General features: G+C 46.2%; 1 protein-coding gene across 2 annotated transcripts in view; it reads left to right on the plus strand.

Annotated features, from left to right (window-relative positions):
• UAH (ureidoglycolate amidohydrolase) overlaps positions 1-16,288 on the plus strand; it is a 69,166-nt gene that overhangs the window by 24,728 nt on the left and 28,150 nt on the right. Inside the window, exons 2-9 of one of the 2 annotated variants that reach the window (XM_086501688.1) lie at positions 11,033-11,118; positions 11,289-11,363; positions 11,627-11,755; positions 11,832-11,918; positions 11,991-12,193; positions 12,727-12,829; positions 12,911-13,002; positions 13,123-13,185. In XM_086501688.1, coding sequence (XP_086357814.1) covers positions 11,033-11,118; positions 11,289-11,363; positions 11,627-11,755; positions 11,832-11,918; positions 11,991-12,193; positions 12,727-12,829; positions 12,911-13,002; positions 13,123-13,185 — 838 coding nt within the window. The remainder of the gene's footprint in view (positions 1-11,032; positions 11,119-11,288; positions 11,364-11,626; positions 11,756-11,831; positions 11,919-11,990; positions 12,194-12,726; positions 12,830-12,910; positions 13,003-13,122; positions 13,186-16,288) is intronic. The other variant, XM_086501689.1, reaches the window with a different exon arrangement.

Here is a 16,288-nt window from a genome sequence, read left to right on the forward strand (position 1 = left end):
CAGATAGAGTTTGAGATTCCCGAGGTGGCGTCCAAGGTCATTGCGATGAGCCCAACAATTCGAGCTAATTTTCGTTAATGGCGCCACGGTTTCGACCCAGCTACCGATGTTCTTGTCGAGGAGGCAGACCTTCCCATCTCGGTCTGCTTCTACGGCCTGAGGAGAGAGTACCTTCCGCTCTTGTCCAGGATTGGCTCAGAGTTTGGGACCGTCTGTCACAAAACTACTGACGTGTCAAGTTAGTAAAGAGCAGAGCCAACCTTCAGATCACGGTCGAAGGGACTAAACCCTAAGAGTTCCGTTGTATGCTAGAAAACCTCCGAACGACGCAGGCCGAAGCCTGGGGAGCGTTTGGTTGTATGCTTGAATCTCCAAGCGACGCGGCGTGTGATCTGGGGAGCGTTTGGTTTCTACAGTCCTCTGAGCTCATGGCCCGGACCTTTTTTAGGTTATTTGCGGGGGGAGTGACGAGGTAGTCGTTGAGTAGCTTCATATTGCAGACCGTTTGTCTCAGGGGAGTGCTTAGTGGCGCTGTTTTTTGTGTCTTGTAACATGCATATGTGAGCATTTGTGCTGCATTGTGATGTGCCAACTACTGAATATTCCTAATTGGATGAGATTGCCTGGTTATATAATCTTAGTGCATCAAAACACCCGTGGAAAATCAGTGCGGCTGGGTGTGATGGCTAATTTTACTACGCTAGTATATCAAGAGTTCCGATCTGGATGAAAGGAGAAGCCAACTCCTTAACAAAAGAGCCGAAAGGAGAAGCCAACTCCTTGATCAAAAGAGCCGAGAGGAGAAGCTAACTCCTTAACAAAAAAAAGAGCAAACTGATTGTCCCTCGGAAATTTTTGAGCTAACTTGAGTTGTTTTGCAGATATGCTGTAATCGCGGACGATTACTCTCTTTCAAGAAGGGGGGATGTCACAAACTGCTGACGTGTCAAGTCAGTAAAGAGCAAAGCCAACCTTCAGATCACGGCTGAGGGGCCCAAACCCTAAGAAGAACATGCAACAACAGAAGAAGTCGTCCTACCAAATTATTGGACCCCGCCCGATGGGGCCCAAGAGACATAAAGGAATTAAAATAAAGCAGGACCCATACACACACACACACAAAAAAAAGGCTTGCGTAGCAACGGATGACGCGGCAGTCGTACGGACGCTTCGTATTTTTCGGTGACATGACGTGGCAGACTGTACGAATTTCTGCGTATTGCGTTGACTGATGATGTGGCAGTTGTACGGAATTCCGCGATTTACGTTGGCAGCTTTTTGGCATTGCTTTTGGACCAGAACCTTTTGAGTTTGAAGGCTTTTCACGTAAATTGCTTTTGGGGCCTAGGGCCTTTAAAATCGAGGCCATGGGCTCATTCTATGGCATGCTTCCTCGAGAAGGTACAGAGTTTGGAGTACTGGCTACCGGCTTGTACTGTGTTGATGTAATATAAAGAAATACCGAAAGGGGCGCCAAGGTTTGGGGCCAATACTCTCTGGGGTGGAATTCCGCCACTCCCTGTCTCGTGTCGTCTCTCTATTTCAGTTCAGTTGTTATTGAAGTGCTAAAAGTCTGTTCAGTTTGTTCTTTTGTATTGACACGTGGTGCCTAGTTTGTGATGTGTCAAGTCAGTAAAGAGCAGAGCCAACCTTCAGATCACGGCCGAGGGGCTTAAACCCTAAGAAGAACATGCACAACAACAGAAGAAGAAGTCCTACCAACTTATGGGACCCGTCCGATGGGGCCCAAGAGACATAAAGGAATTAAAATAAAGCAGGACCCCACACACACACAAAAGGCTTGCGTAGCAATTGATGATGTGGCAGCCGTATGGACGCTCCGAATTTTCCGCTGACATGATGACGTGGCAGACTGTACGGATTTTCGCGTTTTGCATTGATTGTTGATGTGGCAGTTGTACAGAATTGCGTGATTGACGTTGGCAGCTTTTTGGCATTAGTTTTGGACCAGAAGCTTTGAGTTTGAAGGCTTTTCATGTAAACTGCTTTGGGGGCCTAGCCTTCAAATATGAGGCCATGGGCTCATTCTATGGCATGCTTCCTGGAGAAGGTGTAGAGTCTGGAGTACCGGCTTGTACTGTGTTGATGCAATATAAAGAAACATCGAAAGGGGCGCCAAGGTTTGGGGCCAATACTCTCTCGGGTGGAATTCTGCCACTCCGTGTCGCGTGTCGTCTCTCTATTTTAGTTTAGTTGTTATTGAAGTGCTAAAAGTCTGTTCGGTTTGCTCTTTTCTATTGGCACGTGGTGCCCGTCTTGTGACACCGTCCTGGAGACACCTCATACGGCAGCCTCTGTAAGGCAGCTGGCATTCCCACAGTACGTGTTTTGGTTCGGGATACCCACACACTCCCGAAGGTCATTCTACTACCTCGGGTGAGTGGTGGTTGGCTCCGCCAGAGCGTGGAGTATTCAGGCCTTCCGAATCAATGTTCCATTTGTCGACATATGGGCCATCTTGCGAAGACCTGTCCACGAGGGAGGCCTCGACCGTCACCTCAGGCTCAACTCAGCCCTTACTCCTAGGGCTGCCAACAGCAGCAAACAGTTTCACTAAGTTTCACTGGGTACTCAGGCAGACTCACCCTTCGAGCCTGGGACTCAGGCAGAGGAGGGCTGGTAGCAGGTTCGTGGTCGGTGTCGACAGGGGCCACCACATCAGCCTGGCCCTCCGGGTGGTCGTTAGGCTCTAGGCCAGCAGTAGTGGGTTCCCACAGGAAACCGTTTTGACCCTCTTCAACAGGACGAGGCTCCAGCTCCACCCTCCACCTCAGCCTCACCTTCGACAGCCCCTCCTCCCTCCGAGTTCTCCTCCGCCTCCCCCCTCCCCCCTCCCCCCCTCCACCCCGCCTCCTTCCTCCTCCGCCTCCCCCCTCCCCCCTCCCACCCCCGCCCCCCACTCCTCCATCCCGCACTAGCCCCCCTGCTTCCACTTCTCCCGTTCCTACCTCGTAGCCGACCCATGGGGTGGGACCTTCCTCGACTGCTAGGAGATCTCTTGGCAGCGCTTTTGCCACGAGTCGCTTGGCGAGAGAGGAACAACCTTTCTTGCGAAACCCCCTTCTGGTGCAGACGTCTCCCATTGCAGCCGTTCCTTGTGGATTGTCAAGCTTCGACATTCGTCGTAGGTGGAACTTCTTCGTCTACGACTTCACACGGTTTCTCGGCGACCCTTCACCAGACTTTGAGACAACTTGCTTCAAAGTTCATGTACTATTCCTTGCAGCTAGAGGGATGGAGGCCCTGGACACAGTGGTTGGCTTCTCTTTTCCCTTATGTGACAGGGACCAGTCTGAGTGGACTCTGAACTCAGTGATGGAGTGGCTGCATGCACAGGTTCTCGAGTTCTCGCACCACATGGGAGACCTGGGGGTTAGAGACCTGTTACAGACTTTGTGGCCGTTGGCCAAGTTCTCAGTGACACCTCCAGACTCGGCAGGATGTAGACACGTTGTGGTACACTTCTTTACTGACACGCAGAGCCCACCATGCTATGTATACATACATGAGGACTCGTGGACAGAGGAGGTTGCCTTGCGCATGACATGCTCTTCTTAGGCGCGGGCTAGACATTCTTTGCAGTCACGCCTATCTCGGGGACGCTCGGATGCGGATCATTCCCCATCCAAGCCAGCCTCGAAGATAGCACGGTTAGCTGCTGTTGCAGCATCAGTTCTTTCTCGTTTTCCATGAGGATTGTCTCATGGAACGTGCATGGATTAGGTGGGCCCCAATTTCAGTGCCAACGGGGTCAATTGCGTGAGGAGCTTCAGCGATGCCTTGTGAGCAGAGAGATTGATCTTCTTATGCTGCAGGAGCATCATCTTTGTGAGAGCCACATTTAACGATGTTGTCAGCTTTTGCGTGGGCGATATGAGACATTTTGGTCAGTTGCATTTGGGCCTGGTGTGAGTGGCTCACACCTCTAGAGACATCAGCTCCCAGATGGATGGAGGTCTTCACGTGACTGGAGGTCCTCATCGCAGTCCAAGCTTGCTCAAAGACTGTACCCTCCATGTTCTTCGAGATACAGGGCGAGGGTTGATTACACAGTCTCAGTCGAGGCTCCACAAGTTGCAAAGTGTTGTTTTCAGAGGATCCAAGTAGTGGGTATCTGTTGGGGAGCAGGAGAGAGAGCCCACTTGCTACTCTATGCAATGAGAGTGAAGGAGAAGAGGAGAGTGGCGCAGAAGAAGCACACGCAGAGAAAAATACGTGAGAGAGAGAGAGAACTCGTAGAAGTTTGGGAAAAGTCACGATAGTTACATTTTGGGCTTGACCTTTGAGTATATGAGTAAGTGACTAGGGGGCCATTCACACTTGGGCCCCCTCACTTATAAGTCTTTTAACTTATAAGTTAATAAGTACAAGGCACTTAGGCCTTTATTCCCTAACAACCTCCCACCTAAAGGCAATGTACCTTGGGAGATCAAAGAATCAGCTAACTATGATACATCAGCTGATCATGCACTTACTCATCCAACACCCATCATCTGACGGCAATATGCAAACCGCTCTGCTGGAAGACTCTTGGTCAAAAGATCTGCAGGATTGTCATTTGTGTGCACCTTGACAAGTGTAATGCTCTTGTCATCAAGCACACTCCTGATAAAATGATACTTCACCTCTATGTGCTTTGTCTTGGCATGAAAAACAGGATTCCTTGCAAGCATAATAGCACTCTGACTATCACAGTGTAGCACAGGAACCGGTGACTTAATGCCAAGCTCTTCTACCAAACGCATGAGCCACAAAGCTTCTTTGCATGCCTCAGTGGTAGCCACATACTCAGCATCAGTGGTAGACAAAGCAACACATTTTTGCAGTCTAGAAATCCAAGAAACTGCACCTCCTGTGAATGTAAACACGTATCCAGAGGTAGACTTCCTGCAATCTGGATGTCCAGCAAAATCTGCATCTGTAAAGCCATGCACAGATGTCTCACTCTTCCCAAAACAAATGCACAAGTCTTTAGTGTCTTTCAAGTATCTCAAGATACACTTCACTGCTTCCCAATGCTTTTTGCCAGGATTGCTCATGTACCTGCTTACCACTCCCACCGCAAATGCAATGTCCGGACGTGTAGCAACCATAGCATACATCAAACTGCCAACGGCTGATGCATAAGGAATCTTGGCCATTTCAGCCCGCATATCATCTGTGTTTGGGCAGTCATGTGCAGTCAGTTTTACATATGGAGGCAGCGGAGTACCAAGTGCCTTTCCCCCATCCATATGAAAACGATGTAGCACCTTATTAACATAATCTCGTTGAGATAGATACAGACGCCTGTTGGGTCTATCTCGAGAGATACGCATGTCCAAAATATGATTAGCATCACCAAGATCCTTCATGTCAAAGCGATTCTTTAAGCTTTGCTGTAATGCATCCAACTCCGTGACATTTTTACCCGCAATAAGCATGTCATCAACATACAAAATCAGCAATAGAAGAGATCCATCACTTGCCGTTTTGATATACAAACAGTGATCAGAATTACTTCTTTTGTATCCTTGAGACCTCATGAATGTATCAAACTTGTGATACCATGCACGGGGAGACTGTTTCAAACCATACAAGCTCTTCAAGAGTCTACATACTTTCTTCTCTTTCCCCTTTGACACAAAACCTTCTGGCTGCATCATATAGATCATCTCAAGCAAATCGCCATGCAAAAACGCTGTTTTGACATCCATTTGCTTTAACTCCATATCTTCAGAAGCAACCAGGCCTAAAACAAGACGTAATGTGGCAAGCTTTACAACAGGAGAAAAAATCTCATCAAAATCCACACCATGCTTTTGCTTGTACCCTTTAGCAACCAAACGTGCCTTGTACTTAGAAGAAGCATCAGATGTGACCTTGGTCTTGTAAACCCATTTACATGGCAGAGCCTTATGCCCTTTAGGCAAATCAACCAAGTCCCATGTATGGTTTTTCTCCAAAGACTGCATTTCCGAAACCATTGCTTTGAACCATTTCTTACTGTCTTCCCGTTGCATAGCCTCTTTATAGCAAGACGGCTCACCACAATCAGTAAGCATGACATAGTCCAAAGACGGTTCATATCTATCGGGGGGCCTTGTCACCCGAGTAGACCTACGCACCCAATGATCCATAACAGGTGGATTTTCAGCCTGTAAACCATCAAAAACAGCAGGCTGTTCAGCCGGTTGCATCGCAACAACGGGCGGTCTAGGAGCATCAACCTGTTCCCCTACCTGTGGTGCATCAATGGCAACTTGTTGGGGCTGATTTTCAGCAGCTAATGGTTGATTTTCAGCACCATTTTCAGCATGTAAAGGCTGCTGAACATTGGGCCTTCTTGGCTGTCCATATGTAACATCTTCACGAAAAACAACCCGGCGCACTTCCTCGACCTTTGTGGGCTGTTTGTGCATGCAATTCTCATTGAAGATGACATCATTGCTGCGTATGATTTTCCGTAATGCGGGATCCCATAATCTATACCCCATTTCACCATCCTCACCATATCCTAGGAAAATGCATTTATGAGACTTTGGTTCTAGTTTGGTGCGCAGTTCACTCCGGATGTGAACATAGGCCTCACAACCAAACACTCTTAAATGTGCATATGAGGGTGGCTTGCCAGACCACACCTCCTCAGGCACCTTTCCACCCAAAGCCTTGCTAGGTGAGCGATTAATCAAGTGAGTAGCTGTTTGCACAGCTTCTGCCCAAAAACCATGAGGTAATGCAGCATGTGACAGCATACTCCGAACTTTCTCTTGGATAGTCCGGTTCAACCTCTCTGCAACTCCATTCTGAGAGGGATTAAAAAGAGCCGTGAGCTCTCTTTTAATACCTTTAGTAGCACAAAAGTCAATAAATGCTTTTGATCATACTCCCCCCCATTGTCTGAGCGCAAAGACCTAAGCTTCTTGTCAGTTTGATTCTCAACAAACGCAAGAAACTTCTTGAAAGTATCCAAAACATCGCTTTTAGCACGTATTGGATACACCCACACCTTACGTGTAGCATCATCGATAAACGAGACAAAATATTTCTTTCCCCCTAAGGACAACTGTGGCATTTCACATACATCGGAATGCACTAAGTCTAACCTGTCAGACTTCAAAGAAAGAGACCTCTTGTGCGGTGTTTGACTGTGCTTACCATAAATACAGTGCTCACAATGAGAAAAATCAGCATACCTCAAACACGGCAAATAACCACAACGAGACAGAGTTTCCATTCCTCTTTTACTCATGTGTCCCAACCGGCCATGCCACAAAGAAACACTTGGCTGCTCGGTTACGGCGACAACATGGTCACGCACACTAGATACATGCAAAGGATACAAAGTGTCTGATTTACAACCCTTGGCTACAATCCGGGCCCCTTTACAAATTTTCCACTTGCTATCACCAAAAGTGGTGTGATAGCCTGCATCATCTAGCTGCCCTGTACTAATCAAACTCTTCTTGAGTTGTGGCACATGGCGCACTTTGTGCAAAACAAAAGTCATACCATCAGCAAAGGAAAACTGGACACTGCCAATACCTGCAATGTCACATGCATAGTTATCTCCCAAATAAACAGTGCCCTGCACCTCACCTGAGTACTGTGTAAACCAATCCCTATGAGGTGTTACATGAAAGGAGGCACCTGAATCAAGAATCCAAGTATGCATGTCCACATCAGAACCCATAGCAAGGGTATGTGCATCCACAGAAGAGGCATTGAGTACATCAGTGTTGCTGTCACTGTCACAACTACTAGCAACATTGATTTCCTCAATCAACACAGTGCTCTTCTTGGCATTTCCCTTGTCCTTTGCATCAGTTTCAGCACCCTTGTTCTTCTCTTTCTTCCACTCATAGCATTCCCGTTTATAATGCCCTTTCTTTCCACAATGATGACACACAACATCTTTCCTACGAGATTTGCTGCGTGCCCTGTCCTTACTGTCAGATTTCTCCCTCTGTTGAGACCTGCCTCTCAAGTGCAATGCATTAAAAGACCCACCTGTGGTGTTCTTCCTGTTCATCTCTTCCATCAAGAGAGAACTCTCTACATCTGCATACTTAAGTGACGCACTTGAGTTACTAAGAGCTGTCCGGAATACATCCCAACTCTCGGGCAATGTGCATAGCAGAAAAGTAGCTTTGAACTCCTCATCAATCGTGAATTTCAGCTCTGTCAGTTGGCTGAAAATAGAATTGAATTCATTGAGGTGCACTGACATGTGCGTGCCCTCCTTCATGCGGAGATCCATAAGCTTCTTAAGCCAATACACTTTACTGGCAGCACTCTGCTGTGCATACAACTCGTCTAAACGCTTCCACATGCCCCATGTTGTCTGCTCATTCTCTACATTGAAGAGTAAATTGTCAAACACCGAAAGCATGATCGTAGAGCGAGCCAACTCGTCCACTTCTTCCCATTCTTCAACCTCCATATCATCCGGTTTCACACCCTGTAACTTAATAGGTTTCGCCTGTTTCTTCTGCAACATCACATTATAACATTGCTTCTTCCATATAGCAAAGTTATGGGCACCTTCAAGCTTGCGAATGTGCAACAAATTGCCACTTTCACTGCTAGAAGCCATTCTGAGTGATTGCAAACACTGAAACCCTGTTTTGCCGACCTAAACACGCCCAAATGTGCGCAATCGGGGAAAAAACAGCTTGCTGTTACAGAAAAACAGCGAGCAAATTTCACGCGAATCACCCCAAAACGGCGTACATTCACTGCCAAACCCTTACCAAAGGTTTCCACAAGGTGTATACATCATTTGCTTGCTGAAATTCCCTGTTTTAGGGCAAAAATCAGACCTGTAAACACCTGTTTTGCTGAATTTTCAGAACCTCGTTGGTGGAAACACCTGTAAGATTGACCTGTGAGACTTGCCCTAATGAAATTGCATCAAATTGACCCCGAAATTGGTCAATTTTAGCAGAAATAGGCTGCTGTTCGTCAGTTTTTGAAACCCTAATTTTGGGGAAACTGTCACCGGAGGTCGATTCTACACGGTGAGAGGATCCCTTCGCGACAGAGTTGATCGAAAACGGTTGAATATCCTTCCCGCAGCGAGCAAGAACAGAATTCTGATCTGTGTTGCGAAAATGGCTCTCTTGGAAACCCTAAAGCTCTGATACCATGTGTTGGGGAGCAGGAGAGAGAGCCCACTTGCTACTCTATGCAATGAGAGTGAAGGAGAAGAGGAGAGTGGCGCAGAAGAAGCACACGCAGAGAAAAATACGTGAGAGAGAGAGAGAACTTGTAGAAGTTTGGGAAAAGTCACGATAGTTACATTTTGGGCTTGACCTTTGAGTATATGAGTAAGTGACTAGGGGGCCATTCACACTTGGGCCCCCTCACTTATAAGTCTTTTAACTTATAAGTTAATAAGTACAAGGCACTTAGGCCTTTATTCCCTAACAGTATCTGCGGGAGGACTTGTGTCATCGATCCTGACCCAACAACTCTTGAGACAGGCCATTGGAGGCTTTGGGCTTGGGAGAGCTGTCCACTGGAACGAGTGCAGTGGGATCCTGGAGAGTGGTTTTGGAGGCACCCTTTTCTTTAGCAGACCATCCAGGGGTCTTTCAGTACACTGTTCGAGTGGGACGTCACATATTGGCAACACGGAGAGAGGCTCGTCGTGCTGCTGCAGGCAGCAGCACCTCATTGGCAGGAGGAGGGTCTCACAACTGAGTTCTTGTCAGCCTTTTGGGCGAGGTTGTGGGACGCCAGACAGCCACGGCGAATCACTTTGTTTCAGTGACTAGTTGCACATAGAGCTACAGCAGTGGGGAGCTGGCTAGTACATAGTGGCCTTTCGATAGCATGCGCAGCTTGTGACCATCCTTTGGTGAGTCAGCGTCATTGTCTGTGGGACTGCCCTATGGCACATCAGGTTTGGCTTCGTGTCCTTCGGCTGATGCCAGCACTTTCCACAGCACGTACACTTGGGGGGCAGCTGCTTGGTCCACTCTCACGGGCCCTGCACTACAGTTTGAGCGATCCTCCACCGACAGGATGTTATTGATACAGGGGGCTCGACCTACACTCCAGCCTGCTACAGAGCTTACCCCACAGGTGCAGTGAGAGAGGTGTGTTGGGAGCTCGTCTGTGGCTTGACACTCTGGTTCATTTGGTGAGCCCGCTGCTTCCGCGTCTTCGAGGCTCGCTTGTGCCACCAGCGGAGACTGTTCGAGATTTTTGGTTGGAGTTGATCCATACTCTCAGGGGACAGTTTGTGAGACTTCTGGGCAGCTCGGACCGTATGCGGGAGAGCAGAGAGGCGTTCCTTCGACTATGGCGCCCTGGGCCTTTCTTCACCATGGTCCGGGGTGAGCACTGAGCTTGAATGGCACTACCCGTCCACTTGTGTGGCTTTTCCCTCCTCCCATCTCCTGATTTAGCCCTCATTGTACATATGCTGTTTTTCATTGGGAGAGTCTCCCCTTATGATTGATGTAGCCCTCTCTAGTAGAGGTGGTTGTAGCCCTATGGGCAGTTTTATTGACTAATAGAAGGATCTTCTTCTCGCAAAAATAAAATTAAAAGAAAAGCATGCTTTCATGAATTCTCATATTTCTGGCAGGAATCAGATATGCATTTGACATGGCAAAGAAGTCAGGCTGTCCATACCGTACTTGTCGGGTCTGCTCATAGAGCATAATTTTATTGCCTCTGCTTTTCTATGCTTAACTTCTGCACCGAATATCTGTAGGATTTGCATTGTGTACATCATCTTCTAGTACTTTGGTGAGAAATACCTTACAGCAGTTTACTAAATGTTGAACAACAGGCATATGAATTTAGAAATGTGTCTTTTATGGTTCACGACTTGTGGCATTAAGTCGGGCTGTTCAGGGCACCTCTAAGCGCAGGTTGCAAGGTCAGGATGCATGGTGTGTAGATTACCTGCGCTTGCAGGCTTTTGAATTTCCCTTGCCAGGCAGCTATTACTTTGAGAGAGAGTGTCTGTTACTGTTGGCATGTTGAGGCAGCGCCTTGCTGTTACCTTTTATTGCAGATTGATGAGCTTGCATCTTTTTCCGACTCGCCATCTCCATCAGTTACACGCGTTTTGTATACTGAAGCAGACGTTACTGCCAGAAGGTTCTCGTTGAAGTAAAACTTTTCTTTTATTATGTCTTTTGTATTTAGAGGCTTGAATAGCATATATGTGCTTCAGATCATTTAGAGGCTGTGAGGTCTCAAAGTAGATTCAAATAAACATGCTTTCTTTTCAGGTTCATCTTTCAGATTCTCAATTGTTTATTTCTCAGGTATATTAAAAATCTCATGGATGCCTCTGGACTAAAAGTAAGGGAGGATGGAGTTGGGAATATTTTTGGTCGCTGGTAAGAATCAAAAGAGCAACCATATGCAATTTTTTAGAGCCTTTTTTGTAGGTTTGATGCTGTATGTAAGAGACATGTCAAGCTACATGAGGTGCCTTGGCTTGAAGCTTGGTGCATTGTTTTCCTCAGCATAGGTGCAGATTTTGTTTCCCCATGCCAATAAGATGCTTTTGTTTCCCCATGCCAATAATATGCATGAATTGCTAATTGTCCTCTTGATGCTTATGTCACAAGTAGGTCAATTATTTAGTGCTATTCTACAGGGAAGGGAGTGACGCTCTAGCTGCTGGGATTGCTACTGGATCGCACATAGATGCAATTCCTTTCTCAGGAAAATATGATGGAGTAGTCGGGGTTTTGGGGGCCATTGAGGCGATAAATGTTTTGAACAGGTATAACACTCTTAGCTTTGCTCTTTTGGCACGAGCAAAGGTATTGCACTGGCTCTGACAACAATTCCATTTGTAGGACTGGATTCAAGCCTCAGAGGTCCATAGACATTATTATGTTTACGTCAGAGGAGCCTACAAGATTTGGGATAAGCTGCTTGGGAAGGTGGATTCTATTCCTGAAAGCTTTCGTCGAGAAATTTCAATTGCCCATTTCTTATAGTTTGAGTATCTTCAGCCGACTCCTGGCAGGGGTTCCTAATATGAAGGCTTTACTTGAAAAGGCAGTAGACAAGGAGAATGTCTCTTTTTCAGACGCAGCAGCTGTGGCGGGGTACGAGTTTGCTCTTGAAACTCTCCTTGAAGTACCACTGGAGAAAAATTCATATGCTGCTTTTGTCGAACTTCATATTGAACAGGGTCCCATTCTAGAAGAAAAAGGTGGTGACCCTATCTTGATGCTTCTGTTATGTTTCTCCCAAAAATGTTCTGAGCTGTTGTGATTCTGTTCTCTGTGCAAGCTGCAAGTTTTACAGAGCATCTGCATGTGAAATTGCTAAAGAATACCTATGAGGATTACTACTCCTTTCTTTGACAAATTGCTGATGTCCAACTTTCTCTACTGATTGTGCTAGTCCGGCTTTGAAATATTTGTGCTTGATTGGGTGCTAGCTATAAAACTTATGTGAGAGGAATGTGAAAGAGATCTTGTGGTGTTCTCATTATGGTAAGCTGTTGACATTATGCTTTGGTGAGGTGGAACAGGTTGAGTCAAGTTTGTGAATGCACCTAGAGATTGTTTAACTTGAAACCTGAGAAGAGCACCTGAGAATGCGGATAGAGCCTCACCTTCTCTCTTACACACATGTTGAGTCCACATGAGATTAATCAAGTTCCTTCTCTCTTACACACGTATTGAGTCCACATGAGATTAATCAAGTTCCTTCTTGGGTTTCACTTTACCTTCTTTGCAGGTGTAGCGATTGGGATTGTGACAGCCATTGCTGCACCTGCAAGCTTAAAGGTAGATTTCAAGGGCAGTGGTGGACATGCTGGAGCAGTGCTGATGCCATCCAGGTGCAACTTAAACTCTCAGAATTTTATGCTGCCAGGTTTTAGTAAACAAGACCATTAGTCTGTATGATTTTGGGTTTCCAGAAATGACGCAGGCTTAGCAGCTGCAGAGTTGGCTTTGGCTGTTGAAAATCACGTCCTCGAAACAAACTCTTTAGACACAGTTGGCACGACAGGTTTGACTGCACTGTGTGTGCATGTGTCAGTAGTTACTATTTATGCATGTGCAGGTTGTGGTGTTTTTTTGTTGATTTTTTATTGGTGATCGGTGTAAACCCTTGAGTTTATGCTGACAGGGGTTCTGAAATTGTTCCCGGGTGCAGTGAATAGCATACCAAGTTTTGCACATCTTGAAATAGGTCCCTCTCTCTCTCTCTCTCACACGCGCACACACACACACACACACACACACACACACACACACACACACACACACACACACACACACACACACCTCCCCTACCTTGTTCATCATGTTTACTCTGTTACCCCTGCCACCTACTCAATGTATGATAGACCTAGATTTTAGATTTTCTATTCATTTTCTATTTTCATAGCTTCCAGACAAAGTATCACATTCGATTGGGATGTAACTTTTGGTCTCATCATTTTGGCCGTTTGAAGGCGTTTAATATAACAGTTCATTTCATTTTATTTCATTTCATCTCTCTCTCTCTCTCTCTCTCTCTCATGATATTGTGCTGATCTCAGATTCTCCAGAGGGGATGCAACGTCATTTGGATGCATTGCATGTATTTGCACAGGACAGTGGATTGTTTGTGAACCTTGGTGAGACCAAGGTAATGGTCTTTAACACTACGGTGCAATGGGTAAGGAGGTTCGCCCCCACTTTTACATATGGTCGAGAGATTGTGGAGTATGCAAATGCATATACTTATCTTGGGGCGGTTTTCAATGGTCCAGTATTTCCCCTGAGGCGTGCAACAAATACAAGATTGACTAGAGCCTATGCAGCATTGGGGAGACTTGAGAGGATATATTCGCAGGTTCAGTTCCAGGAACCTCGGACAAAGCTTTGGCTCTTTGACACTCTGGTCACTTCGGCCATGCTGTACGGAATGGAGATATGGGGCCCCTCAGTTGATCATCATAGCAGAGCTGGCAGTACTGATGGATGGAGATGTATGGAGAGGACCTTGGTGTCTATGATTTTTCGGATGATTAGGGCCAAGGCCTCAACACCACACATGACATTGTTAGGGTAGAGCTCGTTGCTTCTCCATTGGTAGTGGAGGCACTCACTCGATCAGTTTCATTTATGCATAGCACCTGGGCTCTCCCTAGAGACAGATATGCTCGATTAGCACTAGAGTCTTCGCGACAACTGGCATTGTAGAGAGATAGATCATGTTGGTATGCAGAGATGGCGTCTTGGTTTCAGTTACATGGCTTTAGTATGGATCGGCTACCCCCATTTCAGTACTCTTTGGATGCGCCCTCCATCTCCCTCACTAGGGTAGAGATTACCAGGCTCATCATACAGGACTTGATTCAGCTAGATACGAAGAGGACATGGATACAACCTACACGTGAGTTGGGTACGAAGATGGCTTTCTATAGAGAGCATCTTCTTCAGCTTACAGAGGATGGTTTTGAGATCAGACAAGGATAGATGGATACTCAACTATCCCACGCGATACGATGTGCTATTGGTCAGATATGCACATCCTCACATCAGCTAGAGATCGAGACAGGCAGATTTAGAGGAGTATCCATTGAGTCCAGGATTTGTTAGGTGTGCCACATAGAGCGCGAGACAGAGCTACATTACATATGTCATTGCCCAGTATACTATGAGATACGAGGCCGCTTTCACTGCCTATTCAGAGAGCTCAGAGGGTTTTGGACCACTTTCTAAAGTCATGAGATACCAGGATCAGAGATGCCTCGGATTATACTTACTGGAGATTCACAAACACAGAGAGGGTCTCTTGAAGAGGGGCACAATGAGAGATCCAGTGACAGCGGCAGATCAGCAATAAGGATTAGTTAACCCGACAGAAGTGAGGTCCGGTGTGGATATAGATGCGATTACTAAATGCGTTGCCAGGAATCATGGTCCTAGATTTGGATCGATTTTATGTGATATGATTTGAATGTGATGTGATGTGACGTGACTGTCATCTTTGTACAAGTGATGAATTTGTGTCGTCTAGTGCGTCGGTACTTAAGAGTCGGTCTCTACCAAACTAGTTTATGGCTTATGTCTGATTTTGCAGGCGTAATCGAGGGCGATTATAGTTCTTTCAAGAGGGGGGTATGTCACAGACTGATGATGTGGCATGACCATCCGGACCAGCTGACGACGTAGACAGCTATACAGATCTTCGCAATTGCGTTGGCATGCTGACGTGGCAATAGTACGGACTTCCGCGATTCGCGCTGTGCCATGTGGTAGGGTGTACAGATTTCCATGAATCATGCTAGTTGCTTTTGGGCCAGCAACTTTTGAGTTAGAAGCTTTTCATATGAACTAGATTTTGAGCTTGATCGCCAAGGGCCTTAAATTGAACCCAAGGCCACTCTCCCTCTCAGTGTGCTGACGAGCATCTGAGCAGAGAGGGCCCGCGGGAGTAGTAACTTTGCTCAAGTATTAATATGAAAATAACTACCGAAAGGGGCGACAGATTTTGGGGCCAATACCTCTGGGCATGAAACTATGCCGGGCCGCGTCGACTCTATTTTAAAAGTGTGATAAAGTTATGAAGTATTTCTAGTGATTCTCACGTGTTTCGTGCCAGATTTCCGACTTGGGGTGTCCAAGTCTGTAAGATTCGGGGCCTCCGAGTCCTTCCTTGAAGAAAGTATTAAGAGATTAAAATCAATGATCTCTGAAGAATGTGAGGATCTTTCTCGCTCATCTTATAGGTTTTCTTATTGCTTTGGTGACTCAAAAACATGGTTCTAGAGGATATCATTGTCTTGATGCCAGCTGGGGTCAAGGATGTTGCATATAATCAAATGCATGTGGATTTGGGGCTTAAGGCACCCTGCCCCACCAAAGGAAAAATAGTTCATCATCATTTTACATGCATGATTAAGATGTGGGAGGTCTCCAAATTTGACTAGCACAACAGATTGATTTAATTCTTTCGATGGTATACCAGTTAGGTCACTTCAAGTTTTTTGGATGCCCTTTCCCTGTGTCAAATGAGGAGCTGGGAGCTAATCATCACTGCATGTGGACAAAACTTAAGAAGAGATAATAAAGTTAGAAATTCTGTCTTCATTGATGGGGCCATCTAACTGCAAATGACCTTGCTGCATGTCGACATACTCTAGACAACCCTTGATTTTGTGTTTTCAGTTCTCTCTATTCTAGAATTACAAAGAGGAACTGCTCTTTAAACTCGGTCTGAAAAATCGTGTAACATGTGTCTGCACAGGGGTCTGCTTGCTTGTTTGTTGTAACTTGTTCCTAATTTAACTTTATATATGCGG

Source organism: Adiantum capillus-veneris, chromosome 26 (genome assembly GCF_014529385.1).
Source record: "Adiantum capillus-veneris isolate H3 chromosome 26, ASM1452938v2, whole genome shotgun sequence".
Lineage (NCBI taxonomy): Eukaryota > Viridiplantae > Streptophyta > Polypodiopsida > Polypodiales > Pteridaceae > Adiantum > Adiantum capillus-veneris.